This window comes from Sebastes umbrosus, chromosome 11, assembly GCF_015220745.1.
Source record: "Sebastes umbrosus isolate fSebUmb1 chromosome 11, fSebUmb1.pri, whole genome shotgun sequence".
NCBI lineage: Eukaryota > Metazoa > Chordata > Actinopteri > Perciformes > Sebastidae > Sebastes > Sebastes umbrosus.
Genome location: NC_051279.1, coordinates 21,390,754 through 21,410,606, shown reverse-complemented (window position 1 = coordinate 21,410,606; position 19,853 = coordinate 21,390,754). Strand labels below are relative to the sequence as shown.

The following is a 19,853-nucleotide window of genomic DNA, read 5'->3' as shown; positions in this document are numbered from 1 at the left end:
GTAACGTATAGTTTTTAAATCCCAACCTCAAAGTTCAGTATACATGTCATAAGGAGTACTACACAACCCATGAAAACAGTTGAATACTATCTTCTGTGTCTCCAGAGGAGCTTTCCAAAGCGGTTTGAAAGTGGGCATTTAGGATGCAAGAGGAGGGTCTAATGAAAGGCACTGTAGAATTGCATTATTGGTTGACTGTATTGGAGTCTTTTAAAGGGACAGTGTGTAGGATTTAGCGGCATCTAGTGGTGTGGTTGCAGGTTGCAAACAACTGAGTACCCCTCTGCTCATTCCTACTTTTCCAAGCCTCGCTCAGAGGCCATCCTTACCATCATAACACTACTTTAGGAAGTCCGATGGCAGCTGGCATTACCATGTTCTTTACTCTGCGGCTCACTTTACCGCAGTTTCACAAGCGTGTTGGAGAACTACGGTGGCCTTCAGGTAACATAATAATGTGAAAGGCTCTCTCTCTAGAGCCAGTGTTTGGTTTGTCCGTTCTGGGCTACTGTAGAAACATGGTGGAGCAACACGGCGGACTCCGTGGAGAGGACCCGCTCTCTATGTAGATATGAAGGGCTCATTCTAAGCTAATGAGAACACAACGATTCTTAGTTTCAGGTGATTATACACTAATGAAAACATAGTTATGAGTATTATATTCTATTTCTGCTAATAGATCCCCTGAAATGGTACACACTGTTCCTTTAAGAAGATAAAGCTGAGTTGGTCACAACTTTAAAAGCCATACATGCACCTTAAATCAAAAAGGTCTCACTGATTAACTGATGTTTATAATGAATTCAGCTAGCAGTCTCCTCTTTTGCCTTTTACTAATCATCAATCAATCATACACTAATTTGATGTGACATCTATTACTGTGTATATCCCAAAAATATATTAGAGAAAAAAGCTTTGTAGAGAACGTTTACTTTTCCCTCGTTCAATTATTACCGTTTAAATTACTGTGAAATGGACTTTAGGGTAGATTACACACATTACAAGATTCTAACCAGCTTCATCCACAACAGGTTCAACCCACATAATGCACAACAAAGAGGAGAAGTCCCTGTCATTTTTTTAAAGAGACTTTCATGTTGATTCTTACTACGAAAATGAACTGCAGCGAGGTACAAATGTCCCTAACAGTCGACAAAATGGGGCAGAAACAGGAATTACATGTTAGATTCAAGTTTGCAAGGTGCGTGTCTCTCAAGCCCCCGGCGGTGATGGCCTTGCTACTGTGTCAGCAAAAAATACAGACCCTGCTCAGCTGCAAATTTGAACCAAGAACACTGATTTGGTTTGCTCTAAGCAAGTTTGAGGGAATGAAAAAAGAGAGAAATAAAGTGAATGTTGTGTACTTGAGGGTAATTTGGTTTCTTAAAAAACAAGGGTGTGAAGCGTTAGTGAGTAATAGTTTGAGTTTGACTTCAGCAAAATAACAATATTTCCTCTGCAAAATGGAGCAGTAAAAACATGATTTGCTCTAAACAGTGGTTGAAGTGCGTGAGTGGAATGACTTACTCTTTCTCCCTTATCGCCTTTGGTACCAGCAGGACCCTGGAATATAAAAGCACAGGAGGAGAATAAACATTGGACTGGGATGTGTACTCAGAAATAGCCTCTCGCCTTTAATGTCTCCACCTCATTACTCTCCATCTCTCTCCTTTTCCTTATGCCTCTTCATCACACACACATATGCGCACACATTTTTCTTCTCTGATCTAACAGCTGGTATGACTAAATGCATTTAAATTTCTTAGTGTCCTAAAGACAACACACACATAAGCCCCACAGCATGTGTGCCCACAAACAGAGAGCAATTCTGTGCTTTGGATGCACTTCCTTTCTGCTACTGCCAACACTGTAAAACACACAGATGCATATCGGATCACAACACACGCGTACACACAAAAAACCTGCCAAGCACATAAAGCCGGCGAATGCATATCACAGTGTAACGCATTGTGATCCAGAGGCAAATAAAAGACAACTATTTCCTGGCCACAGAAAACATGTGCTGATATGATAAATATCAGTTTGATGTTGTTACAGCTTTTGAATAAAAGCTTGTTTATCTTGGGGGAAAATGTCCTTGACCACCGACTGACTGGCTGTGTTTGGTGGATAGAGAAGGATGAGAAAATGTGTCGGCAGGCCTGGCATATCACAGAGTATCTGTACTATATTGCAGATGATAGAAAGCCCGTGCCAACATTTGACATAGCTGCTGAATTGGAGTGCAGATCTCCACAATAAAAGTCTTCTCCTGGACCTCCTCTGTGTGTCTGTCTGGATCTCTTGAGTCTTCCTGGGCATATAAATGTCTACTCTCTTATCAGGGTGACATGGGAAAACCAAATCAAACTGTGTGGGAGTCAAACTAAGTATCAGAGTGTGAAAAAGACAAGAATATTTCTCATATAAATCTGTTTTCTTTTATTATTTTATCAAAACTATCTTCCCATAGTGCCCTGTATATGCAGAGTATGTCAGAGTCAATGTTTTTTCACTCAAAATGTTTTACAGTTCATCCGCCGAGGGAGGTAAGTTTATGATGACTTTCCTCTTGCACAGCACTTCAGTGTGGACTGATAAAACAGTCACAAGAAGATTGCTGCTTTTTTCTTTTGTAACTGGCAAACATTAGGTGGCTTGCTGCCAAGTCAAGCAAGATAAATTTAAAGAAAACCCTCAGGTGGTCGAGTCACTGGAAACCACATTCAGAAACAGTACTTTATCCAGGTCAGATAGTCATTGGAATCATTGCCACACACTCCGGATATCAAGTGTTACAACAACTTGATTGACTTGTGAGGCCAACTGTATATATAGAGGTATTTGAAACAGTCAGTGCAAAAGTAAAACAAATGTAATGACCAATCCAAGTTGGATTCTGCTGCTATCGTCAAGGGACATCTGTCACTTCTGCTTCCTCGAGATTTTGACAACTTGGACCGATTGACCACTCTGCAAAAGCCTGACAATAAGATACAAATACAATATGTTTCGTTCTGTTCCGTATTATGAAGTTTTATGAATATTGATCTTGATAGATAGAGCATAACATTTCCAGATGAATCGTGTCATTCCTAAAACAGAACAGTTTTGGATTTCATATTAGACGCTATGACTTGTGAGCTCATGGAATTGAAGAGTCCTGCTACTCTGCATCTTTATATTCTTATCCTGCCTCGGTTGGTATAAATCCACTGTCCTTCACCAAATTCCTCAATGCAGTGGGACAGATGTGCGGCACTTTTGTGTTCACCTCAACAAAACTGCTCGGAGTGACTTCCACGTCTTAAGGTCAGCTACAACACGATGAAACAAAATGCAAAAATTTCCCTGCAGATTTAAATGGCTGCTATTTCAGATAAAAAAACAACTACTTGTTTAAGAGGAAAAATATTCTCCTTGCAGCAGAAACCTGGTGAAGGGTTGCAGAGGGCAGAACGGGGACTGAATCAGCAATTTAAAGTTGAGGTGAAGTTTGAAACTAAAAGTTTAAGATGTATAGGAGGTTATTGCTCAAGAAAGTAAGATTTGATTAAACTTTTTTGTCCACGTTTGTGTGTTTGCTGCATGTGCATACATTCATATGAGTGTCTGTGTCCTCTACATCTCATAGATGAGGCAGATGTGATCGCTCACTGTTTTTTTATTCTTTGTATGTGTGTGTGTGTGTGTGAGAGGGGGAGGGAGTGTCGGTAAGTGATTTATAGCTCTGCCTCTCTGAGCCAAACTTTGCTGCTGGCCTGCAGAGCTGACCCAAAGACTAGATTAGCTGTCACCACCATCACAGTATCATCTGTTCCTGTTAGCATTACACAAAGTTTGGAACCCAACATCTTCTCCTGCACATCCTTCTCTGTACTTGTGCCACTTGTACATCTTTCTTCTTTTGCAGGGCTTAACAAACTGACTTACTGTACGTTTAGAATCAAAGTTGAACTTTCATATATTGATTTTCAAAAAATTAGGGCTGGCCCAAATACCAATATTTGGGCTTCAAAGCTTCGGAGAGAAATATTTGAAGGTATTCGAAGCTTCGCAGAGCGGCGCGGCACTAAAGGCTGGCATGTTCTTCTGTCTGTCTGTCCGTCTCCATCTCCCCTGTTTCAGTGCCCGGTACCGACAACAAACAGCGACATCCGTATGAGAATAACTAATAATAATTAATGTTGGATATGAATAATGAATAATGTTGTGGGAATATTCCTTATTTCATGGGCTATTTTGGGATTTATACATTATTACATACTTATATATAAAAAATAACATGCTTCAAAGCATTCGAGTCAGCCCTACAAAAGATGAATTATTATTCCTTAAGTGCTACAGTATGCCACTTTATGAGATTTGTCTTTTGGATATCCTAAAAAGATAAGCCTTATTAGCAAAACTAACTCATGACTAAAGGAAACATGTGTTATTATGAGGACTGCGTCCAATACTTACAGGCTGTTTCCAGTCAAGAGGAGGGAGAGCAGAAAGTGAAGCAGGACAAAAAGGACAAGAATAAACAATCTGTGAAGCATGAGCTCCTCGTCAGCGTTGGAACGAACCACATTGCTAATTATATTTAAACAAATCTGTAACCTTGTGACACAGTTATGAGATTGTTGTTCTCCTGTAAATTTAGGGAGGCATGATAGGATATAAAACATCTAAAGAGGAGAAATCAGAAGGAGGAGGTAGTGGAGAGGTCATGTCCTCGTTGTTTCATAGTTAATCAGGATAAGTTACGTTGACTTTTATCATGCCTTTTATTAGAGTTCTTGTGTCTCAAGCACATTCAGTATCAGAGGTTTTTTTATCACATCAATCTTAACAAAATAAAACAAAAGATTTTCACTCACAGGAAGTCCTTGATCTCCTTGGGACCCTGCTGACCCAACAGGTCCTGGAGCTCCTGGTGCTCCCGGGGTTCCCTGAGAGAAAGACAGGCGGTAAAAGAAAGAGACAGTAAGAAGCAGAAGGATCAGTCAGGTCCATGTATCAGGGTGATCTGACAGACAAAAGGATACTGAGAATAATATAAAAAAAGACTTACAACAGGTCCATGAGGTCCTTGTCGTCCCTGTGGTCCATTATTACCCGGCAACCCCTGAGAGACACAGATGAAAACAGTCAGTATATCGAATATTAGCTACACTTTCATAATTGTAGGTTGAACTTTGTTTTGCACGAGCCCTTTCTAAATGACCTGAGGAATTTCCTGCGAGTCTCCAGACTAAACCGACCGAGTACGACTGTTATTTTCTAATACAATTAACATACAGGCTACTGACGGAAACCAAACCGTTGCATCTGCTACGTCTACTGGCTGTTGTCCAACCTCAAAGTCTGCCAACAAATGCCTCCAATCAGACCTTTATGTTTGGTTTTACTTTAAACAGTTTGTAGAAAACACAGGTTCATTCTTCCTGACTGTCGGGTTTTTCACAATAAGACTGTTAAGTTTTTCGCAGTCTGTATTTTAGTTGCCTCAAGGTGTTTAATGCCATCCCCGCCATTTAATGTCTTCTCCATGACGCTGTGGTTTGAAGAGAACACGTGAATATGAAACTAGAGCTTGAACTTCAGAAGCACATTCATACTGACTTTATGACAATCCTGTATAGGGTCTGGTTTTATGACGTATAATAATAACATGATATATAATAACATGATGATGGCTTTGATCTATCGCAATATTTATAGAGCCATTCAAATTGAAGAAATTCAGTGTTATTAAAACACATTTTCAGATTGTCCTGGAAAAGAGCTTAACCTGAGGTTCAGTTAATCCTTTCATTTTAGCTTGGATGTCTGAAGTTACTTTGTGGTCACACATTGAGGCTGATGCCCTTTCAACATGGACACAGTCCTAATATGGTATTTAGTTTAACCTCTGTAAGGGTACAAAGCCGTGAATGAAGTGTAGAGTGCTACTATGTAAGGTTGGAAAACTTGGAAGGAGCATTTACGTCATGTCTTAGTTTTCTCTGATTTCTTAGCATTTATTCTGGACGTGTTTCTTGCTCGTACAGTTTTTATAATCCCATTTAGAAAGGCAAAGTGGGACTTGGAGCAGGAAATTCCCCTGTGGCGTTATATCCTAAGTGTTCCCCACAACAGCTAAAGCATCAAGCTTTGTTACATTCTCATGGGGGATCTTTACCTTACAAATAAATGTGCCAAAACCCAAGTGTTTGACTGCACAACAAAACCTGAATTTATTAAATAATAACATATGCATGAGCTTCTCTGAAAAGCTTTGCCAGAATGTGACATCAGAAAGCTCCTCTGCGAGAGTCACTCTGGTGTCACGCAGTAAACAATCGCCCTGGTAAACTCACTGATGGGACTCTGGAGGAGGCTTTGGTTCCTCCCAATATTCAAGTCTCACAATGTCAGACACTTTTGACATTGAAATCCTTTCAAATAAAGCAGAAGCACGTCTAGACCAAAACGACTTATCATCTTAAGACACAAAAGGTTACGAAATGTTCCACTGTGAAGATAAGAAGCATTAGATGTGACACTGGGGCGAGAGTCAGCCTGGTGTTATACTATAAACGTTCCCAATACTGGCTATATTATAATCCAAACATTCAACTTTTTCTTTTTCTATTATTCATATAAGGAATTCAGCCTGCTGCCTTCTCTCACAGGAGGTCAGGCTCATGTCAATGTATCACTGCTGTTATATTCCAAGCTGCAACAGGTTGATAGTTTGACCTAAAGTCCACAAAATTGGGGTGAAGCTATTCTAATTCAGATTTTGTATGCACGGTGAAATATCCCTCAACAAAAGGCAGGTTCTTTCGATGTTAACAATTCTGATATATTAACTAGAATGGCACTTGGAGAGCGCAGACCTCCGCCAAGCTGCCCGAGTATGATTGCCCCCCCTCTCCGTGCAGCTTACGCCATCATCCACGAGTAACTTTGTTCATGTTGAGATCAGCTGTACGTAGCGGAGCAGCGTAAAACACTTCATTTAAACTGTACAGAAACAAAGTAAAACTCACCTAAACCGTCGTCGTTACTCTTTCCAACAATCACCAAGTGTGCTTTGGTTGAACTCAACTGTAATTTCACCGAGTTTAATGTGAAAAAACGCCGAATCTACAGGTGTCCCCCCCTCCCTCCACCCTCCACTCTCTCGCTGTCCCTCTCTCTGCAGGCAGAAGGAAAGAGTCTGGGTGACGCGTCATGAACGCATCATCAGCTACACTGCGCTGTCTTAAAGCCTGTGGTGTTAATGCACAGGCTGAGCGGAGTTATTAAAAAAAATCCCCGAAGCCGGATCATGATCCGGATCGCCACCAAAATCGAATGGATTGTTCATTGTGCCACACCCCACCCCTCCAAATTTGTTTTATTCAAATCCGCCGTGGACTTTATGAGTAAACCTCCAAACGAACAAACCAACGCCAGTGAAAACATAAAGTCCTTTGGCCTTGGCGGAGGTAATAAAATTGAACTCTTTATTTATATTAAACCTTTTTTGCTAAGTGCTCTAAGGTGAACTTGGACGCTCAAGTAAAATTTTGATGAGAACTGCACCTTCTCCGTATTGGATAATTTACGAGTTATCAGTATATCTTAAATAATAAAGTTGGGAGTTATGACAGGAGTGACAGCATGTTTTTATGAGCCTGCATCTTGTGAGGGAAAAAGCTAGATCTACTCAGTTTGGTCCCGAGTTGTAAAAGTTTGAAAAGTTCTGTAAAGTAAGCCTCAACGACAAAATAAAGATTTATAGCTTTGCGTGATCCCTTTCTCAGTGATATAGACAAATAAAGTACCCAGGAGACAGTAACTGTTGTTTCAACTGATCTAACTGGCTGCTGCAGTGAAGTCTTTGCCAGACTTTTTTTTGGCTTTTATACACCTCAGTTTTGTTGTGTTTATGCCCAGTGGACTAGTGCGATGCTGGCAAGTTTTACTGCGAGTCAACAAAGGGCTATCTGATTTCCCTGTTCTGCTTTGTACACATTGGATGTTACGGACTAGTGGCTGGGATAACCCCCCCCTCCGACCCCCTCCCCCCCCACACACACTATGCTGCAACCCCAAAAAGTCGCACATACATTGTGAATGAATTCATTTTCAAAAGCTGCTTCTTGTTTATAATTACTGTTCAGTTGGCTACATTCTAGTTTCTATATCGCTGTCAAAAGAGTAGTGATAACAGAAATTGCTCCTGCATTGATGACCTCTTGTGAATTGATTCGTATCAGTATTCACTGCGTCCCCTTCCCTGCTGCTTTCAATGCATCCACTGAAAAAAACATTTAGAGGAAATTCAGCCTGAGCACGCTGCTGGAAACATCAGAGTGTGACGCTGCAGTTATTCTGCAACAATAAAAAAACTGATTTTATATGTTTCCTGTCGTGTATGGAAACTAAATTATAATTGGCTCTTTGTGATTCTACGAACACACCCATGGAGTAATTCTTTTCTAGTACTCTCTACAACAATCACAAATATATAATACACAATAAATCTGAAGCATCTTGATGAAATATGGATGTGGGAGGCCTGTCATAATCAATGCTGCAAAGGGGGTAGCTTTCCAAATATATAACAGCTGAAATTGCTCCCCGATTAGCAATTTCACATGATTTTGAGATGAATAATTACATCAGTAAACATGTACTGTATTCTGTGAGTGTGGCTGTGTTAACGTCACATCACCACACAGTAAAATTTGAGGAGGACTGGATTCAGTAAACTGCCGAACAGGGCTTTGTTAATGGTATCATAAAAGAATCAAGCTGTGAATATTTATTCAATAATATTCTAGACGAATATTCTATCCTTCAAATCCCTATAAATTGTAACTTGAGAAGAGTTTAACTAACCACTTGGTTTGATTTTAATGACTCTAGATCAGATTTGAGAGTTTTCCAAGTCAATCTAATGCAGTGATCTTTAAAGATCTCTAGTATCCATAAGAGGAACTATATCTTAACGTGGTTATTGGATTAATTTCAGCATTCAGGTTGTTGCCGCTCAATGCATACGTATTATTTACAATGGAAGATAACGACTGGTGTGTGGATACACGTAGTCTTTCATATGAATACATTTGTTTGTAGAAGCCTTGCTCACTGTGTCTACAGGCTATATAGTCAGTTGCCCAAGTCAAATCTTCAGAAATCTCTAGCACACTGCTGCTTCAAACAATAGTAGAACAAAAATTCCCTACTAGAAAGCAGATTAAAGATTTAGCACAGATGTCATTTTACGATGTTATGGTTGTTATTGGCACCTTTAATCAAAACAAAACAGTTTGTGAGTTAAAGGTGAAGTGTGTAGGATTAAGTGACATCTAGTGGTGCGGTTGCAGATTGCAACCAACTAAGTATCCCTCCGCTCACTCCTCCCTTTCCAAGACTGCGGTAACGTGAGCCGCCAAGTGCAAAGTCGCGGTAACGCCGTGGTATCCTTCAGGACCTTCGTCTCGCCTACTTTTTTACCATGGTTTTGCACTTGCTGGCTTACGTTACCACAGTTTCACAAGCGTGTATGAGAACTACGGTGGCCTTCAGGTAACGTAAAAACGTGGAAGGCTCTCTCTAGAGCCTGTTTGGTTTGTCCGTGCTGTGCTATTATAGAAACATGACGGACTCCGTGGAAGAGGACCTGCTCCCTCTGTAGATATGAAGGGCTCATTCTAAGCTAACGAAAACACAACAATTAGTTTCAGGGGATTATACACTAATGAAAACATGGTTATGAATATTTTATTCCATTTCTACTAATATATCCCCCTAAATCCTAGGCACTGGACCTTTAATGCTCGTCTTGCTGAAACTTTCAAAAACTCCAAACCTATCCGGCGTCGTGAGAAGAAACCCCAGTTACACAATTGTCCTGAAGGAAACCACATGACAAGCCTGAAAACTATGTTCTGAATACTACCAGTGAGGGGATGAGCGTCTGGACCGCTGTCAGCCAACAAAGAGACAGCAGATGGATTATGTGTAGAGACTTTCGTCTCGCCAGGGGTCGGGCCAGGACAAAACTCTTCTGTTATCATATTACGTATTTGGATAAAACCTCTTCTTTCTGCTTGCCGACACATTACGCTCTGGCTGCGTTGCTGTTTTGGTATTTACAGCCCAGTTGGGTATTGTAAGGCCTGATTCCTCGGTCCACTACAGTTACTATGTTGGTACTGTACTGTTTTCTACAACAGGGGGAAGACTTGTATGGTGTTATGAAGAGACATTGAACATTTAGATACTGTACACCGCTGGAAAATTACCACCGTACCGCAAATATTTTCACAAGAGACGTGAACAATTGCTCAATTCATTTTCCAAAGGATAGAAAGATTTTTTTTTAACCTCTATGCTGTTGTGTGTTGCTACATGCCTTTTTCTCAAAACCACATTCAAATGGCCTTTTTAATATCTTAGAGCACCTTCTTCAACTAGTTATGATGGTGTCAGCAGAAAGATGTGCTTTCATCATCAAATATATAAACACCATTTATCTTATGACTTTCTTTTTTCATTTACACCAAAACAACTGCCACACATTGTGTTTTTATACCCCATTAAACTCAAACCTAAATAAAAATACTTATATGGTCTACATCTCAATATAGTATATAGAGATGTAGACCATATAAGTCATATAGCATGCGTAGATAGGGATGTGATATCCCCATCTACATATACTATGCGTCTTAATGCAGTAGAATAGTGACATGCATCACATCATCACTACACTATACTGTGTATCCCAGAGAACCACACTGTGTAACAGTAACTAATAGAGGTAATGTCAGTGTATTATCTTACCCTTGGTCCTGGGGGACCGTCTCTACCAGGGGAGCCCAAGCTTCCAGGAACGCCCTAAACAAAACACAGACAAGCAGGTTTGAATCATTATCACAACACTGACTGTGGTTCACATACAACATAGCACATCACTGGACATTTAGTGAAGATATATAGCTAAGAAAAGTAGCATTTATACTGCAAATGTGAAGCAATGCGATAGCAATTGAAATTAAATCATGCTTTTCCTTTAGATCAGGTTTTTTGAGTTGTGAATTTATCTGACTTTTTCATTCTGAAAGCCGTTTCACACCAAGCACAGATTTTTTCGAAAAATTTGCACAGATATTTATAAGAACCGATTTTGTGGGTTGTTCTGAATGCTTGCACAACCTTGCGTAACATTCGTGCGGGGGAAAACATATTCGGACGCACCTTGACTTCAGCGGATTTCCGCCTGCGGATAGATATGTTTGATGAATGAAATCGGTTGTTCCAACGGATCGCCATCATTCTGTATAATAATTAGCCATGTGCTTCTATTTGTTGTACGGAGAGTGTGTATTTTCCGGGCCTTGGAACAAAGGGAGTTTGTTTTCGGGTTGTTTTCAGACTGTCGGACAAATGGGATTTTTTCGGTCAATGGGACATTTTTCGGACTATTGGTGTTTCGTAATAACAATGGGCCGCCCCCTTCTCAACACCCAATCATGCACGACAACGACTACCTCAACAACCAAATAAAGGACAATAAACGCCTTGAGATCGCCCAGCAGCTGGGATACGATGAAGATCGTAATGTAGCTGATATGCACTGGCTAATGTTATATGTTGGTCACGGAACAGGGCTAGCCACAACAGCTAACGTTAGCATTACATTTGGGGACAGATTAGTTTATGAATTATGTAGTTAACGTTAGCAACTTATAGTTCTCTGTCTGGACAGGTTTTTGTTGTCGGCAGGAGGAAACTCATTGCGAAAATGGAACACAGCAACGTGGATAATTCGCAGCGGACCCGGTGTACATAGTAGTTGTCAATGTGGAAAATTTGCATGCGGATATTCTGCATTCCCGCACCGCATTTTCGCATCGTACTGGTGAGAAACGGCTTTACTCTGTTACAGTTTATACCAGGTCATTTTTAAGGCATTTCATCTACCAAATTCCACACAGTATAATAAGGAATGTCTTTAATTGCATATACACGACCAAAGGTCAAAAAAGATGAGGCTTTGCGGTCTTTCTCAGCGATGTTTTGACAGCATATCATTTTGATTTGAAGAAGCAGCGTCTAACCCCTCAGGTTACAGGACAGTCTCTATATCATCAGGCCACCCTGCTGCTCCATCTCCTGCCCCATTTCCCCTTCATCCACCTCTCTGCAGGTCAATGCACACAGCCGATTCCAAAATACAGTCATGGATTAAGTGTTGAGGTGATTTATCTCTGCACTTCACTATTAGTGGAGGAGAGCTCATAAAACAGGACAGTTAACACTGTAAAAGGTCCTACAAATTACAGGCCAGGGTCACAGCGGACAGGCCTCTTATGATTAATGATGTGCCGTTGTTTAGATGTTGGCTGATGTGCATGCTCCCAAGACATCTTGCAATAATGTCTCACCCGCTGTTTTCACACGTATATCTACAAACTCCAACACACACACACACACACACACACACACACACACACACACACACACAAGGAGCAGGGATGTCAATAGAACAACTTGTTTAAAGAATTATAGAAATCTGCGTCTGCAAAAAAATGAAAAATCATGAAATTCATGAAAAATTAAACTTGATTTAGAAACTACATGAAATAAATGAATTTGCACTGGAAACTGGTTGAAATATTCTCACTGCAATGACCGATTGTTTTTTATTTATTTTATGAAAATAAAAACTTTAATTACACACCAAAATGACTTGACAAAAAGGATAAGAAGGTTTTTGGGTAACAATATGTTAACCCCTTTACTTAGCGCTCATAAGCAGTATACAAATAATTAATACATATTTACAGTATACCATACTATAATGTAGTTATAGGCAGAGATAAGGGCATTTTTAAGTGTTTATTAATGTACATGTCAGCAACTATAACTCCTCTCGTGAACTCGTGAATCGGGAACTTGTGTATCAATAGATAATGAATAATTAATATAAACTATTATTACTAGTAGGGCTGTCCCGAATAAAAACATTTCGGGCTTCGAAGCTTCGGTGAGAAATATTCGAACGTATTCAAAGCTTTGGGATAGTGCCGCTGCCGCATTACTGTACACGCACACACCTCTACAGACAACAGCAAAATATGTCTGAGAATAACTAATAATAATTGATGCTGAATAGGAATAATGAATAACGTTGTTGGATATTCTTTATTTCATGGGCTATTTTGGGATTTATACATTATTATTACATATTTATATATTCTATTACTGTAGCAATGGTCGAAGCTTCGAAGCATTCGGGTCAGTCCTAATTATTAGTATTTATTATTAGCAGTTGATAAATGCTTATTTATGCTAAATAATATATTGTAATAAACATTGCAGGATTTGTTAATGTGAGCAATTATATATTATTAATAATCGCAGATACATTATGTTATCAATAACTCATAAAGACTCAGAAGTTAAAATTTTTGATGATGCAAAATAAACATTTAGAATAAAGTGTTTATGTACTGCTCTCAAATGCTACAGCACATGAGCAGGTTAAATTAGTTTTTTTGTTGTGTAATTGCCATGCCAGGATAAAAGTACACAAACACACGTTAACACACACACACACACCTATCTGAGCCTCTCGGGCAGGACTCGAGAATAATGTCAGAAACAAGGCCAAAGAATTGAATGATCAGAATCCAAGTCTGCAAGTGTTTCTGATTCAATACATTAACCTTGGGACTGCTTTGCTGCAGAACAACACACACACACACACACACACACGCACACACACGCGCGCACACACGCACGCACACACACACACACACACACTTTTTTTTGTTAGTGTCCAACAGACCAAGCGAGTGTAAGATGGGGGGCTAAGATCTAGAAGGAGACCATGTATAAATTATTGGCACACACAAAACACAATCTATATTCCTACATGAAAACACACCCATGCACGCACACACACACACACACACACACACACACACACACACGCACACACACGCACACACACACACACACACACACACACACACACACACACAGATGATAAACTGAATGAAAGTGAGTGAGATGAGGTGAGATGAGAGAGATGAACAAACACATACCAGCACAAACACACACTCTTTGCTATTCATTTCAGCTGCATTTTTCACTGTCAAATTGAAAGAGAGGTGGAGGGGACGCTGATGACAAGGTTACATTGTATTTACTGCAGCGGGAGACGGAGAGAAGAGGAGAGAGAGAGAAACGGGAAAAGGGAAAGAGAAAGCGAGAGAGGTAATTGATGTTTTAGAGTTGTGATATTCTCTGTGGTCCCTCGTATATTACAACAGGGCCCTGGAAGCTACAATTCCCCCGCTGAGCCACACACACACACCCATTTATATTCCTCTCTCTGACAAAACACATTATTACTCGGTAACATAGTGCGGCACGGGGCAGCACTGCCAGCTTTTATTAATAGGACTATGCAGGCGGAGAGAGGGCTAGATAGTGCTGCATCAGGAAGTATTGCAGCTCTCCGTGAGCTGGTTCAGAGACTAGTTGTTCTCTCCTTAAGAAAATAGTTATCGCTTTCTTAGTAAAACTGTGAAAATGTAACAGGTGTGGTAGAAATTCACAAACACTGTTGAGTGCGGCTTCTAATCAGCGACTGAATTCTAGTTTCATCAACTCACAAAGCTCAACAAAAGAATCTGATTCAAGCCATTTCATGAGCCAGACTACAGATCAGTAAATACAAATGGATACAAAATCTAGAGAGAACAAACTATAATCACCAGGCACATTATTATCAGCATCAGCATAACAACACAGTCTGTACAGCTGCCAAAACCAGTTTGTTTATCTGCATCAGCGCTAAAACAAGCACCTGTCTAATACAGGCAATGTTATTTAGCTTTGTAAAATTTAGTCTTATAATTAAGACCCTGTTGACACAAACTTTCTGAGTAATTTAAGTAATTAATCAGAATTACTACTTAGCCTCTACATGTACTCTGACTTAAACATTAATAAAGATACCTTGCAGAGGATGAGCACAATGTACAGTATGAAAGTGGGGGGTTATTAAAGGAAACCATTAGAAAGTGACCAGCTCACACAGGCGCAGTTTGCGTTGGTTCAGGGGGCTCACTAAACCCCCTGGAAATGCATCTATATTCTTTATAATAACGCAGAATTAACAATTTATTGTAATGATGAATAATATCGACCTTATTGTGTCTTCTTAGCGACAAAATAAAAAACAAAACAAGATAAGAAGATAGATTTGTGGTCTTTGTATTTACTTACAGTCTAATAACATCAGACACTCTGTCCACACACCGTTAAATATGCACTTTCTGTTACGCCATGTAAACAAACCACGTACCTATCCGCCATGCGGTCAAGATCAGACTACAGACGTAACCACTTAAAACATGGGTGAGTAGTACTTGCTATCTTCCGACGTTTGTGTTTTTTTAAACAGAAAACACAGGTTTTATACTGCGATATTTACTGAAAATGACATAAATACAGCCAACAGTAGCCTATGTAAACTTTCAGGTGATCTCCATCGAGCCAGCTGTCACCTTATTCAGGTGTTTGTAATGAAATGAGGAGGTATCGTATAGATAACTCCTCACTTCCACTTCATGAATCAGCTGTCTGTTGTGGGGCTTTCAAAGTGAGCGACAGGAATAAATAGAAACAAGGCATCTGGCGTCATCTATTGCTTTTTTCTTTCTCACTGCGGACGGCCAGCAGCTCAACATAACCTTTGGCCTTGGAAGGAGGTAATAACAATGCAATTAAACTGATTTTGTCACTGACGCTTGCTCGCTTCGCACTCTGTTTGATGGGTGTAATATGCAGGCTTCACGCATACCAATACATTAGACCTTTCTGCGTTGTATACATCACATTCCCTCTCGAACCCCCAACCTTAAAGTTCAAACTGCGCCTATGCCAGCCCATCATGGCACAGTGTGCTCTGAAGGCAGATCGATCTATCAGCTTGACATGATCTGTGATCGGCAGATGGAAGCAGCGACTGTAACAAGTTGTGCTCTGGTGTGGAAAAAAAATAATAGTGCTCCTTGTAGGAGCTGTCTCTCAAAATCAAAACTTTTGCACTGTCAGCTCCACATGGAGGGCTCGACTGCAGCTAAATCTGGTTGTAATGAATTTAAAATGAGTTTATTCACTCGTTCTCTGAAATGTGTTATCCCTATACAGATCAGTGCTGTAGCAGCTTATCCCAGGATGCAGTGGGTAGAAGGCAGAGAAAATAACAGGTTGTCAGTTCATCCATCAGGGCGTGTAAAGACTCAAAACAGGAAACGAGAAGATCAGGACCCTCTAACTATGAGTTTAGGTGCAAACCACTGACACGAACGCTGCCAACCACATGAGCACATGTTAAATCATTTATAATATTTATTTTTTTCCCATGTGATGTTCAAAAATCTATTACAGACAAACCTTGAGCTCTACGTCAGACTAGTTAGCACCTCTGCTCTGTGACATCCTCCAGTGAATCTGGGCTCAGAGCCATAACAGAAGCAACAATCTTATTGAATTTGTTCTGGTCCTCAGACAACACAGCCACGGACAACGCTAACTGATGCACCTAGATAAATACTGTCTGTGTAAAAGAAGAAGAAGATCCATCTCACCTAGGAGGACTATAACGGATTTATTTGTGATATCTTTCCAGTTCATAAGCTTCATAAACGCAAAAGTATTCGTAAGGACAGACCTGCACCAGATAGTGCTGCATCAGGATCTACGTAGACTCCGTGTGTTGAGTGTGATGGAGCTGAAATAGCTTTTAGGGATTCTCCACTTTCAAACAATTCGAAAGAAATCGCTTAAATTCAGCAAAACAAATGTCTTGTGACAGAAAGTACTGAGCTCGGTGGAAACAGAGTGGGCACAATATCTGTTTTTATACACGTGATTTAAGCTCTAAAGGACATTTTGATGTTAAAATGTGGTGATAATGAGGTAATAAACCAAGACAGTAAAATTGATTGAGAAGAATTAGGAAAATTATCTGGCAGGGAGCACTCTGCAACATAATAAGCCAATGCTTATTCCACTAGTGCTGTTAAAAGTGAAGGACTGCCTTATGAGATATATAGCGAGATATATCCCCTATTATGCCAGCATATTATTATATATCACTATAATGGACACTGACAAAAATTGTTGCCTGAGACGGCCAAATCACAGTAAACTGAATTGTGCTGTGTGTTATCATTCCTCGTGAACTGCTGTATCTTTTTAACATCATCACATTTTATTATGATACCTCATGCATATAATATTTAACTCACCAGTCTAGTGGGAATAAAATAGCACAGATTCAAACATCTGGATCAACTGAAAGGCTCTCCGCACCCATGGTACACCCTCACAGGTGGTAATTAGCCTGATTAGATCACTTCTCAGGACTGTGTGTGTGTGTGTGTGTGTGTGTGTATATGTGTGTGTGGGCTTGGTTGACCCTCTTGTTGCACCTGTTAAGGTATTATTGGTGCGCTGAGTTTGGTGACCTTACGTAATTCCCAGAACAGCTCTACGCAACTTCAACCTGAGCGGTGTAATGAAGCAGAGCAACTAACAGCTGTGAGGGCGTGCAGCAGCCCTGGAAGTATGAGGCAGAACAAAGCGACAGTTTGTAACATCAACACATGTGTTTTGTAAGCGTTGCAATGGGTCAAGAAAGAGAATTTTACAGGAATGTACTAAAAAAAAAGGCACAATCTTCCTTGGAAAATAAAAGTATTTCCTGGTACAGAGTTACGAGAACATTGACTCTGTCCTTGCTAACGTACAGGGCTCCCAGTAGAACTCCATTAAATTAATTCAGTATTACCTCTGATTGGTTCACTGCCCAATAATGGAGACGCTGGTAATGATTATTCACATCTCAATGATTCCATTAGAAAGCGCGGTGTATGAGTCGACGTGCATGTGTGTGTGTGTCAGCAACAAAACAGTCACTCACACACACCCACACACATAGACAGTGTTACTTGAACCTTAATCTCCATACCTCCCTCGAACTGTCCTGATCTCTTACTCTTTCACAAAACTATACAACACATCTAAACTGTTGTTAAGTATTGTTAATACAGACATTGTACTGTAAGTATTTAGGCTGCTTGTAATTAAGTTTGATTAAGATGAATGTAAACATGGCCCTTTACTTTTAAGAAAACAAGAATAACCAAAAGTGTAGTAGATATATATAGTTTTATATTAAAACTGCAATGCATAGAATTACAAAATAGCAATAACAAAGCCAAATTGCAGTAACTACATATTTGGTTTTGAATAGCCTATGACTTTTTGGCATCTGTTTTATCATATAAAACAATGTTATGCAAAAGAAACGTAGAAGTTCTGTGTAAAACAGCTTCTGTGCATTTAGTGCACTCAGAGACAGACAACTTTTATTTACAATTTTTTCCCTAGCTGTTATCTGTAATTAAATAATATCCATTTTGATGAAGTGGCATCTTGGCAATTCAGTTTGTTATTTTATATGAGGCAGCAGCTAAATCTCCTCCCCCAGCTAAACTCCTGATAAAGCTAACGTAACTAACTTAATAGAGTATAAATAACTGCCATCTCAGCTTTTCATGTTATTTGGTTAAGCTACTTTTAAAGCATATATTTAAATGCATTACGTAAATTGTATATCAATTTAATATATTCATTTTAATATAGCTATTGATAGTAGAAGGGCAGACAGACTCATAGCAAAACAGAGGTACATTTAATCCCATGTGAATTAGTTTTAATTTTAATTTAATTTAGTTTAGAGATTCTACATTTTCTTCTTGCTTTAGCTGAAGATTACATCAAAGTACAATTGTTTGCATTTTTTAGGTATTGTACTGTAAGTTCCATGGCAAGGATTTCTTTGAGTAAAATAATCAGTAAGGCATTGCGAGATTTCTGTCGGTCACACTGAACATTTTAAAACCTTTATTCTTAACCTTACTGCTTCTGTAGATACTGCTCTTTGCCTTTAGGGCAGTGCAAATGAATAAATGAATGCATTTGTCATTCTATGGCACCAAGACATATCCACTATTCATAAACAAGTAAAATATCCAGAAGCCTATCGAGCTGGAGCAGTTTTTAATTCATGCTATATGGCCTGGATAATAAGAGTTGTTTGTTAACCTCAAAAATTAGTCCACATGGAAAAAAGTATTTGCAGCAGCAGGTATTTCACTAACACATTTACAGAGATAACCACTCTTACAAAGAGTTGACAGATGGTCTAATATAAGGTATTGGAGAAGAGAGTAAAATGTTAAAACAACAAAAATAATGAAAAATGGATTCAAGTTACAGAAATATGCCTTTATAGGCCAACAAGTTTCATTTCTGAGAGCCTGCAGGGCCATGGCTCCTCAGTGATAATGGATATAGGACTCATTTATATTCTCCACACATATACACACAGAGGAGAACAATTTATAAACATAGTCACACACACCCACACACGGCTGGTTTGTAATAACCCAATACTATTTAGCTCCTTTAGTCAAGACAAAAACAGAGGGAGAAATTGGAAAAGAGTTGCCCTCTGGGTTCTACTTTGTGATGTTGGGAATCATATCAACAAGCCCCACCACGCACTTCACCTCTGTATCTCACTATAATGTCATTTCTTATGGGAAATGTTGTCTTACCATTTGTCCGGCTGGACCGATCTCTCCTCTCTCTCCCTTCTCCCCAGCAGCACCCTGTAAAACAAACAAAGTCATTACATCTCAGCTGGACCAATGGTCACATCGATAGCTACCAAAGGACTGGAAAAACCACACATCAGTTATCTTAATTAGACGCCGGGCCACCACAAGTCCCCG

At 39.7% G+C, this 19,853-nt stretch overlaps 1 protein-coding gene across 3 annotated transcripts in view; it reads right to left on the bottom strand.

Annotated features, from left to right (window-relative positions):
• The window catches only part of col14a1a (collagen, type XIV, alpha 1a), a 150,482-nt gene that overhangs the window by 11,003 nt on the left and 119,626 nt on the right, over window positions 1–19,853 (bottom strand). For 2 of the 3 annotated variants that reach the window (XM_037785872.1, XM_037785873.1), the window contains exons 39-43: window positions 19,677–19,730; window positions 10,813–10,866; window positions 5,060–5,113; window positions 4,866–4,937; window positions 1,528–1,563 (exon numbers count right to left, since the gene is read on the bottom strand). In XM_037785872.1, coding sequence (XP_037641800.1) covers window positions 1,528–1,563; window positions 4,866–4,937; window positions 5,060–5,113; window positions 10,813–10,866; window positions 19,677–19,730 — 270 coding nt within the window. Of the gene's footprint in view, window positions 1–1,527; window positions 1,564–4,464; window positions 4,468–4,865; window positions 4,938–5,059; window positions 5,114–10,812; window positions 10,867–19,676; window positions 19,731–19,853 lie in introns of all 3 variants that reach the window. The other variant, XM_037785871.1, reaches the window with a different exon arrangement.